The 10,865-nt window shown below is 36.1% G+C and overlaps 1 protein-coding gene across 1 annotated transcript; it reads right to left on the reverse strand.

The window, feature by feature from the left end:
• Nucleotides 1–2,690: 2,690 nt before the first annotated feature.
• LOC127744390 (uncharacterized) lies at nt 2,691–3,836 on the reverse strand. The gene is made up of 2 exons (XM_052256583.1): nt 3,604–3,836; nt 2,691–2,930 (listed from the first exon to the last, which is right to left on the reverse strand). The coding sequence occupies exons 1-2, from the start codon at nt 3,743–3,745 to the stop codon at nt 2,767–2,769; spliced, it is 306 nt and encodes a 101-aa protein (XP_052112543.1). The 5' UTR covers nt 3,746–3,836; the 3' UTR covers nt 2,691–2,766.
• Between the last annotated feature and the right edge of the window lie 7,029 nt (nt 3,837–10,865).

The raw sequence follows: 10,865 nt of genomic DNA on the forward strand, positions 1-10,865 counted from the left end.
TAAATTCACATTTCTGGACTTTACTATGAGTTTTTGTGTTTTTTTGTGATTTTAGATACTTTCTGGCTGAAATTGAGGGACCTAAGCAAAACTCTGATAAAAGGCTGACAAAGGACTGCTGATGCTGTTGGATTCTGACCTCCCTGTACTCGAAATGGATTTTCTGGAGCTACCAAACTTCAAATAGCGCGCTCTCAACAGCGTTGGAAAGTTGACATTCAGAGCTTTCTAGCAATATATAATAGTTCATACTTTATTCGAGATTTAATGACGTAAACTAGCGCTCAACGCCAGTTCCATGTTGCATTCTGGAGTCAAACGCCAGAAACATGTCACGAACTAGAGTTGAACGCTAGAAACACGTTGCAACTTGGCGTTCAACTCCAAAAGAAGCCTCTGCACGTGTAAAGCTCAAGCTCAGCCCAAGCACACACCAATTGGGCCCCGGAAGTGGATTTCTGCATCAATTACTTTTGTAAACCCTAGTAGCTAGTCTAGTATAAATAGGACGTTTTACTATTGTATTAGACATCTTTGGTCTCGGTTTTATTCCATTATTCATCTTAGGAGACTATTGATCATTCATGAGGGCTGGCCATTCGGCCATGCCTGGACCACCATCACTTATGTATTTTCAACGATGGAGTTTCTACACACGATAGATTACTACTATTTTAATGAAATTACTACTATTTTCTATTCAATTCAGTTTATTCCTATTCTAAGATATTCGTTGCACTTCAACATGATGAATGTGATGATCCGTGACACTCATCATCATTCTCACCTATGAACGCGTGACTGACAACCACTTCCGTTCTACCTTAGACCGGGCGCATATCTCTTGGATTCCTTAATCAGAATCTTCGTGGTATAAGCTAGAATTGATGGCAGCATTCATGAAAATCCGGAAAGTCTAAACCTTGTCTGTGGTGTTCCGAGTAGGATTCAAGGATTGAATGACTGTGACGAGCATCAAACTCGCGATTGTTGGGCGTGATGACAAACGCAAAAGAATCAATGGATTCTATTCTGGCATGATCGAGAACCGACAGATGATTAGCCGTGCTGTGACAGAGCATTTGGACCATTTTCACTGAGAGGATGGGATGTAGCCATTGACAACAGTGATGCCCTACATATATCTTGCCATGGAAAGGAGTAAGAAGGATTGGATGAAGGTAGTAGGAAAGCAGAGATTTAGAATGAGCACAGCATCTTCATACGCCTATCTGAAATTTTCATCAATGATTTACATAAGTATTTCTATCTTTATTTTCTGTTTATTTATTATTATTATTCAAAAACTCTATAACCACTTATTATCCACCTAACTGAGATTTACAAGATGACCATAGCTTGCTTCATACCAACAATCTCCGTGGGATCGACCCTTACTCATGTAAGGTTTATTACTTGGATGACCCAGTGCACTTGCTGGTTAGTTTTGCGAGGTTGTGAAGAAAGTGCTGAGTTATAAAGGCACATACCAAGTTGAATGCCATTGTTGATGATCACAATTTCGTGCACCAAACGCCCATTGAAATTCGTCATGGGTTCTCTTTGGAAAGTATAACTGGCGTGCCACGCCCATAGCAATCCTTGAAATTTGCTCCCTAGATATCACAACTGGTGTGCCACGCCCAGTGGTGGCGTGGCACGTCCATTTAAGGATCTTGGCGTTTGGTTGAAGTGGCACGCCCAGCTCATACGCCCAGCTCCTTTTCTTGCTATCTTCCTCTTTTGTTGTTCTTTTCACCTGAAATCCAAGCAAGACTTTTTTCAAAGTAATGTCCCATAAATTCATCATATAGTTCTTGTAAATGCATCAAATGAATGAGAATTCATCAATTCTATGGTCCTTTTAGGATAGAGAAAAAGGTAGATGATGCAAGTCATCAATGGCCCAACATATAAATAACCTAACTCAGCCTCGTTCCTTCCCCATTCATCACAAACACGCTGAGATGGAAGAGAGGTGAGAATGAGGGTTCCAATTCCAATTTCAATCTTCAATTCTCCAAAACTTTCAATCTGGAGCTCTCACTACATGAAAATAAGCTTTCTGCCACGTTTTTAAAGCATGCCGAAAAGTGCAAAAAAGCATGCCGATAGCTTTTCACCACGCTTTCTGAACTATCAGCACGCTTTTGAAAGGGTCACATCCGCTAGCGTGGTGGTTGCTCTATCGCCACGCTTTTGTTGATCTATCGGCATGCTTTTTTGTTGGGACGCTTTCACCTATTGGCACGCTTAAAAAGCGTGGCCATAGGTCTTAACCTATAGCTACGCTTGAGAAGCGTACCAAAAAGTGTACATATCGCTACGCTTTTGGAAGTGTGCCCAATGGAGTGGTTTTGGCTACCCTTCGAAAGCATGCCAATAGGGGAAGATATGGCTATGCTTTTTAAGCATGCAAATAAGAGAAAATATGGCTATGCTTGATAAGTGTGGCTGTTGTTGATTACGAAAAGATATGGCTACATTTAAAAAGTGTGCCAATAGCAAAAAATATGACTATAAGTTAGATAAAAATACTTATAGCTATACTTGTTTATGAATCTTCCTAATTAAACATTGCAAAATTGATATATAATTTTACATTATAATTTGAATGATTAATTTAAACAGAGGAAATTTTTTATATAATTTTAAATTAACCAATCCAACATACATAAACTTTCATCACATTTGTCAACAAAAAATAAAAATTATTATTTGAAAAATACAACATACACATCATCAAAGCCACAATAAAAGAAAAAGTCAAAATTTGTTATTTGAAGAACAAGAAAACTGTTCGTGTGAAGACCAAAACAGCTTTGTCCAATTGACAGCTTTCACAAGCTCTGATATGAGTGACTCCACGCCTTCCTCATCAATGACCAAAACCACTATTTCAGCTGCCTCCTTAGTGAAGCTTGAACCTCCTAGAATATAAAATAAATAAAATCAAATTATGTATTGAATCAGTTAAAATACATCCAGAATCAACAGGAACACTCATAATTCTTGAAAAAGAGCATGTAAGAATCAGCTTTCTCTTAATGCAGAATAATACATAGAACCATCTTAATATGCTAATCAATTCTAGTTCATACCTCAAACGCAATGCTCCAAATGCATTTGCAAAATACATGAGATCATAAAAAAATGCACATGTCGTAGAGTACTTTCCAAATGTTATTGTCGAAATAGTTTGAATCAAAGTATCCAACAAAAAATGAATGTCTATTCTGCAAATCTATAAAACCAAGTAAACTAATTCCATGATTAATGTGATAGTCATCATTCAACTAGTTGGATTTCGTTCATCAATCCCTGCTTAATGAACTAATAATCAAGAACATTGAGAAATGCCTAAGTCAATATGCATTTGAAAAACCATTCTCAATCATATTTAAAGCACTTTAGCACTTTCAATGCAAAGGTAATCGACTCATGGATTCATTGATTCAGGGGTCTTCAAACTTAATGGAAATAGGATAAGTACTCTATTGAAACCAAAGAAAAAATGAAGAATCATTTACAAACACCGTGATTATCCACAGAAGAATAAAAGTGAAAAGAGGGAAAACCAGAAAAGGTGGCAGGAATAATCACCTTTCAAAGGTGGCCTTAGAAAACCAGAATGTGGAATTGTTTGGAGGGAGAACGAAGCTATTTTCTCATGAACACCACCACAAAACACTACCAGCTCACATCTAGAGAGAAAAAGGATAAAACCCAAAATTCCAAAACCCATCCACTAATCTTGGAAACCAAAAAAGATTAATTCTTGAGATCATAGAAATTCTGGCTGTGATTTCTCTTTTAATATAAATAGATTGCACATGTGAATTGCTTCAGTTTAGCAGAAATTAAGCCAAGATACCAAAGTTGAGTGTCGGTACCACGTTACCTATTTATTTATGTTGTAAAATGCTTGTCTAGTTTACCGGTAATAGATGTACTCAAGTAGTTAAGTGTAAAGCATAAAGTAAAACAAATAAGCTCAAATTTATAGAGAACCAATTAGCATTTTTCATGTGATAGTTTATGATATTGTCTTGGTGAGGAACTGCGAGCCAAGAACAAGTAGGTGCTTAAAAGTAAAGCAGACATAACACCTTAACAGAATTTATTCGAATTATGGTTCATGGAATTCATATGTAATAATCCTTATTATTCTTTCATAGCTTTGAGGCTAGTTTGCCAGGTGCCATGCACAACTTCATATTATCTCTTACTATATGCTACTAAAAGAAGCATAGCCCTCATTTGTTAGCAGCATATATATAAAAACAAATACTGGTAAACCAGAAGAAGGCAAATTTGGTTTAAAAAAATGGGAGAGGAGTAGGTGTTATCTAAACATACCTGTTCTTTCATATAATTACGTCACAAAATTAATTATGTAACATTCCCTTTAATTTGTTATTTTACTATAGACCTTGTCATCATGCATATATAAAGTGACACAAGCTTAAATATATGTTGTTATGTTTTGAAGTCAACAAGTTATTCCATTTAATTAACTAACCAGAAATCAAGATCAAGCAACGTCATTATAGTGATTAAGAAAAAGGAGCATATATAAAGAGTACAAACGTGTAAAAACAGTTATAATAATCTATAATTCATCTACCGCATGTTAAATTTATTCGGTCATATTTTAATATAACTTGTGCATGCCTTTCTCCAATAGAAAAATATGCAAAAAAGATATGAATCAAAAAGAGAGATATGCAAAAAGAGCTTTGAAATATTCAACATTAATCTAAAGCAATGGTTAATCCTTGCTTTTGTGTCAATTCTCACATTGAATACTCAATAATATGAAGACCGACATTGAAGTCAACATAAGAAGGTGTAGACTCCCTCGATAAGGCAAAGAAAAAAAACATTTACAATAATTAAAAGAAATGCACAAAAGAAAAACACATGCATGCATAGCAAAAGGAAATAAAGTACATGTGAAAAAGTCTCATTAGGCTAAATCATTGTTTTGTATAATGAAAAGCAGACCATAGTGCTTAAGAAGTTAATGCAAGAAAGGATTTGACGCGGGTTTAAACAAAATAAAAACACCCAATGATAATATATACATAGATTTCAATGCAAGAATAATGTAGGAACTAGGGTCTAATAATGCCTTCTAATAATTAGTTAAGCTTAAGCTTAAACACTTTTGCTTTACACCATGCTCAAAACATTACCTGGTTTTGGTTGGTGTGAGTTGAAACACTACAAGTTTTACAATCTCTTTGTGGTGTAGATCAATGTCTTGTCCTAATCATAATTTGAGGATAATTCTTTAAAAAACAAAGGTCCCACATAGAAAACAAACAAAGAAACCATGTATGATTGTGTACAAAACTGTCTACAAGATCAAATAATGATTTGAATGCCAAAATTTTATTACACTTATAGTAGCAAGACTGTAGTTATCTCGAAGATGTTCAGAGAATGCCAACATTAATGCTGTTGTCCTGCATTATCAAATCAGAACTAAAATTCAGAATAAGAAATCGGTTCAGAAACAACATTCAAAATAAGCAAAACCCAAAACCAAAAATTAGAACCGGCAACAAATAATCATAACAAAGAAATCAGAATAAAAAATAATAACAACCAAGAACAAATAATTAGATCCAAAAAAAATAGAACAAATAATTAAAAGTAAAAAAGGTAGAAATTTAACAACTAACTGCAAATAAGAAAAATAGATGCAAAGTGACGTAAGCGAAAATTGGCAGATTAAGAATTGTTTAGAAAAATGGTGTTGCAAGTACAGTTCTTAACCGGTGAAAATTCACTTATTAATTTAGAAAAGAGTTGTCACAAATTTTAGAAATAAAATACTGGGAGTATGAGTCCCAGGTCGTCTCCCAACGAGTTGCAGGAAGATGTGCTATTTTATCAATCAGAGGTTTCCCAAATGGGTTTTAAGTTTGATGAATAGAAAATTAAATTAGAGAATTTATATGATTTAAATAAAAATCTTGACCGGGAGAAGATTAATTGGAAGTTCTATCCTTGTTGGAGTTTTGTCAACATCAATTAATAATTAGTCATTGTTTTCATTTAGTCAACCCTCAACGAATGAAGGAAAGTCAAATTAAAAGTCAACTTCTATTTACAAGTCCTAATCCTCTCCCTTGGGAAGGATTAGAGTTAGTGACTAACAAGCCAACCAACAATGAACCAATTACAATTGAACTCTTGAGTATTCCAACTCAAGGTTCTCCTTTTAATCAACTCCCAATCAAGTTAGGGAACTACTCCATTATCATAAATGTAAACTTCACAAAATTAATGGGGAAAATAAAAAAAGGCATAATAAACATTAATCAAAGAGATTAATTAAAAGTAAAAATAGTCTTGTATTAATGAACTCTAAAAATAATCCAATGTTAATTCTGGACAATTTAAGAATATGGAAGAGTAAATGAAAAGTAGATAAATAAAATAGAATGACCAGTTCCGGAGGTAGACTCTTCTCAAAAGCCAAAGCCAAAAAATCTTCAAATCCTAAATTATGAATGTCAAAAAAGAGAAACCTAGGGGAGCCGTAAAATCAGATCTAAAACTAGAAATTATGCGGAATGAATTGTTCTCCTTTTTCTCTGCATGTTCCCTGGCTCTAATTTGTGTTTCTGGGCCAAAAATTGGGTTGAAACGCATCCCAGAATCTATACCAGCGGCTTCTGTAATTCTGCAGATCGCGCACATCACGCGACTGCGTCGTCCACGCGTTCGCGTCACTTAGCATTTCCCGTGCCATGCATTCGCGTCACTCGTGCAGCTTCCAATCCACGCGGTCGCGTCAGGTATTGATGTGTGGAAAACGATCCAACACAAAACTCACCGGCAAGTGTACCGGGTCGCATCAAGTAATAAAACTCACGGGAGTGAGGTCGATCCCACAGGGATTGAAGGATTGAGCAATTTTAGTTAAGTGGTTAATTTAGTCAAGCGAATTAAGTATTGGTTGAGTGATTTTGTATCCAACAATAAGTAAATAGCAGAAAATGTAAAGGGAGAGGGATAAATTGCAGAAATTAAAGAGAACTGAAAGTAAAGATGCTGAATCTTAAAGAACAAGAAATTAAATGATTGAAACTTAAAATGCAAGAAATGTAAATTGTAGTAACTTAAAGTGCAAGAAATATAAATTGCTTGAATAGAAAAAGGGATTTGAGGACTGGGAATTCAGAATTTAAGCAAGGGAAATTAAATTGCAACAATTAACTAAACAAAAGATGAATTGAAATTGACTAGATCTCAAACAGCAAATGGAAATTCAAATTGCAGCAATGGTTTATCAGAAGAACCAAAAGGAAAAGTGGATCTCAGGACTCCAGAGACTAGATAGCAAAGTCTAGACCTCAATTGCCTTCCTAGATCTAAGTTCACAAAGCAATTAACAAGAAATTAAAGATTGCAGCAATAAGGAAATGAAATTTAGCTCAATTATAAAGTAGGAAAAATCCAAGAGATCTTAAATGGAGATTGAGACAGAAATTCCTCAATTCTTCACACCCAAGACTCAAACAAGAAAAGTAAAAGTGCTCAAGCAAGAACAAGGAAGAAGAGAGATCAATTCTCCTTCCCAATTCTCTCAGATCTCAGTTCAAAGCTCTCAAAGAAAATGAAGTCTCCAAAGGTAAGAATTCAAAAATAAAAAAAGGGTCCTCATTACATCAAACTATCTCCTATTTATACACTTTCTATTCTTGGATTTTGGAATTTTGATGGGCTTTTGATTTGGTGAAGGAATGAATTAAATTGGATTTTTAATCCAATTTTCAGCCCATGAAGAAGTTGGCTCCAGGAGGCTGCTCTGCTCTTGTGGAGAGCAGAGCAGGGAAATGGTTCATGCGGCCTCATTGCGTGCTCGTGTTGCGTGTGATGGGCGTTCAAGATGCTGCCCTGCCCTTGCGGAGAGCAGGGCAGTGTGCGTGCATGCTTGCCTTCCGTGCGTCCAAGCTGCGCGTGATGCTCCTGGCCGTGCGTGCTTGTGTGTTGCCCGTGCCAAGAAATGCTGCTCTGCTCTCCTTGTGGGTAGCGCAGCAAAGCAACCAAGGGTGAGGTCCCAGGTTCGAAACCTGGTGGAAGCACACACTGCCCCTTTTTCCTTGGTTTTCTTGGCACCAAAGTAGCGCCTAGTTCCTTGCTTCCTCATGGTGCTGTGTTCGATTCTTGGAGATTGAAAACAAGCCAAATTTGTTTGTTTTCCTTGTACTTGAGCGCTACTCCTTTGTTTGATTTAAAGAAGTTATGCATTTTTCATTCCAAATTACTTACTTAGGATGCAAGAAAGTGCATAAAGACTAGTGAAACAAGTGAAATTAGCTTGAAAAATGGGTATATGATGACTTGTCATCACAACACCAAACTTAAATCTTGCTTGTCCCCAAGCAAGCATCAAAATTAAGAGGAAATGAAATGAAAAAAGAAAAGCATACATATCCTTATTAGGCATATAGCAGAACTTGATTCATGGAGTTTTTATGCAGACAAAGATAACTCAGTTATATGTTGCTGTTACATAATATACACTTTTCCTCAAAGGCTTACTAAACTTGCTGTTATAAGGTTTACTCTTTATTTGCTCCCTTGCTAACTTTTCTTTTCCTTTTTTACTTAACAAGCTTATTCTTCTTTGAAGGCTTGGTGTCAAATGTTGCAGTAGCATTTGGCTTTACTTTTACTCAACATCTTTCCACCACAGACACATGGCTCACTATTTCCTCCTAGGATCATTGATGCCCAGCATCTCTTCGGATAACTAAATGTTCTATATCTAGGTTGCTCTTTATTATGGACTTTCAATTGGCCATCCCAAATCAGTTGATCTAAGTGACCGGATTTTGAAATACCCCTCAGAATTTACTTGTCCAAGCATATCCTAGTACAAGAACACCACAGGCATGTGTCCTAGGGTCCAAGCTATTGGTGTCCATCCTTTATTCTTTGTTTTTCTTACCACATTGGCTTTTTCCACTTCCTTTTCTTTCTGTTTTATTTTGTTCTCAAGGGATATTATTTTTTTTTACTGATAGGAACCTTTATGTCAGTAAGCTAGCTCACACTTCAATGAAAATGACATTATGCAGCAATTATTTCATGAGTTATGCATTTAATCAAACACATATACCACCATTAACTTCCATTCTAACTTATGCAACATTGGATATTTACTTTCTAATTCAAACATTTCTCTTTTATTTAAGCATATGGGAAACAAAACAAAATTTAAAGCTAAGTGATGAATGACAAGCATTATGCAGATCAACATACTTAATCAAACAATTTCACTTGCAACTAGATGAACACTTTTAGCAAGGCATACAAGAATTCCTGAATTAAAACTTTTCACAACAACAAGGATCAAGTGTAGATACAACCTTTTGGGTTGCAACTTTTCATTCTTCCTCTTGTTGTATCCCTTTTGAGTCATAATGCAAATTGTCTTCAATTGTTGGCTAATTTCCTGCATAATTCTCAAAAGTTGCTTGCTTCTCAAGCCCTTAAATAAATGGTTAGTATGCATAGATTGAGTGTGTCTTTTGGATTAATTTTGGTGTAGAAACACCAAACTTAATTGCTTGCCACTGCCTCTGATGCAACAAGTTAACCAATTATAGATTCTCTTAGCCTTGCCAAAGGTTATGTAACTATGAACTAGAAAATAGATAAATAGTTAAATGATTTGTCTGATTGCTTGGAGCTAGCATTAGGCAGAAAGTGAGAACGTGTTTTTAGATCAAATTTTGATGGAACACCAAACTTAGAATGCTTCATTTTCTCTTAATTTGTTTTGGTGTGGAACACCAAACTTAGAATCCTTCATTCTCCCTTAAATTGTTTTGGTGTGCAACACCAAACTTAGCTTCTTGCAATACAAGTGAATCTACTTAACCTTTTTATTGAACTAGCTATGAAAAAAAAAGAACTACCTTAGGTTGGGTTGCCTCCCAACAAGCGCTCTTTTAATGTCACTAGCTTGACATCCTTCATTCTTTGATCATGGGGGTTGAAAATCATAGTGCCTCAACTTTTCTCCTCTTACTGTGAACTTCCTTCCAATCTCCTCTTTGATGATCTCTAGGTGTTCAAGTGAAAGGACCCGATTCACAGTGTAGTATTCAGATAATTGTGGAGACACTTTCATTGGTTGTGTGTTTAACACTACTTTATCCCCTGGTGTGAAGCCTTAAGTAGGGATCTTCTTGTTTCTCCACCCTTTTGGCCTCTTCTTCTTTTCTTTCTCAGAAGATAATTCATGTCTTGGTGGTTCTTTATTTGGGGTGTTGAGGTTCTCATCTAGGGGTTTTGGATCTAGTTCCTCCCTGATTTCTTTGGTCTGTTGCACCATCTCTACTTCTTTTAATCGTGGATTTAGAAGTCTTGGATTTGACTCATTGAATGCCTCCTTCAAGCTTTTATCTCTGGCCTTATCCTTCATACAATCTTCTTCTTGAGTGGGCTCATGCAGGGTTTTAAAAACATGGAATGCTAGGTGCTCATTATGCACTCTCAGCAACAATTTCCCTTTTTCAACATCTATCAATGCTCTGCCCGTAGCTAGGAAAGGCCTCCCCAGAATGATGGGAGTGTTAGGGTCCTCTTCTATATCTGAGATAACAAAGTCAGCAGGGGGAAAGAATTTTCCCACTTTTACCAACACATTCTCCACGACTGCCAGTGCTTGCTTAATGGATTTGTCAGCCATTTGGAGAACTATTTGTGTGAACTTCAGCTCAGAAATTTTAAGTTTCCTCATTAGAGACAAAGGCATCAAGTTTATGCTTGCACCGAGGTCACAAAATGACTTCTCAATTGTTATGTTTCCTATGGTGCAAGGTATGTAAAAACTC

Source organism: Arachis duranensis, unplaced genomic scaffold, assembly GCF_000817695.3.
Source record: "Arachis duranensis cultivar V14167 unplaced genomic scaffold, aradu.V14167.gnm2.J7QH unplaced_Scaffold_343483, whole genome shotgun sequence".
In the NCBI taxonomy this organism is placed as follows: Eukaryota; Viridiplantae; Streptophyta; class Magnoliopsida; order Fabales; family Fabaceae; genus Arachis; species Arachis duranensis.

What these genes read in the sequence shown, in the direction of transcription:
- LOC127744390 (XM_052256583.1), bottom strand. Translation starts at nt 3,745, where the DNA reads ATGGGTTTTGGAATTTTGGGTTTTATCCTTTTTCTCTCTAGATGTGAG. An exon ending in TCTAAGGCCACCTTTGAAAG is followed by an intron (nt 2,931 to 3,603) that starts GTGATTATTCCT and finishes TTTATATTCTAG; the next exon opens with GAGGTTCAAGCTTCACTAAG.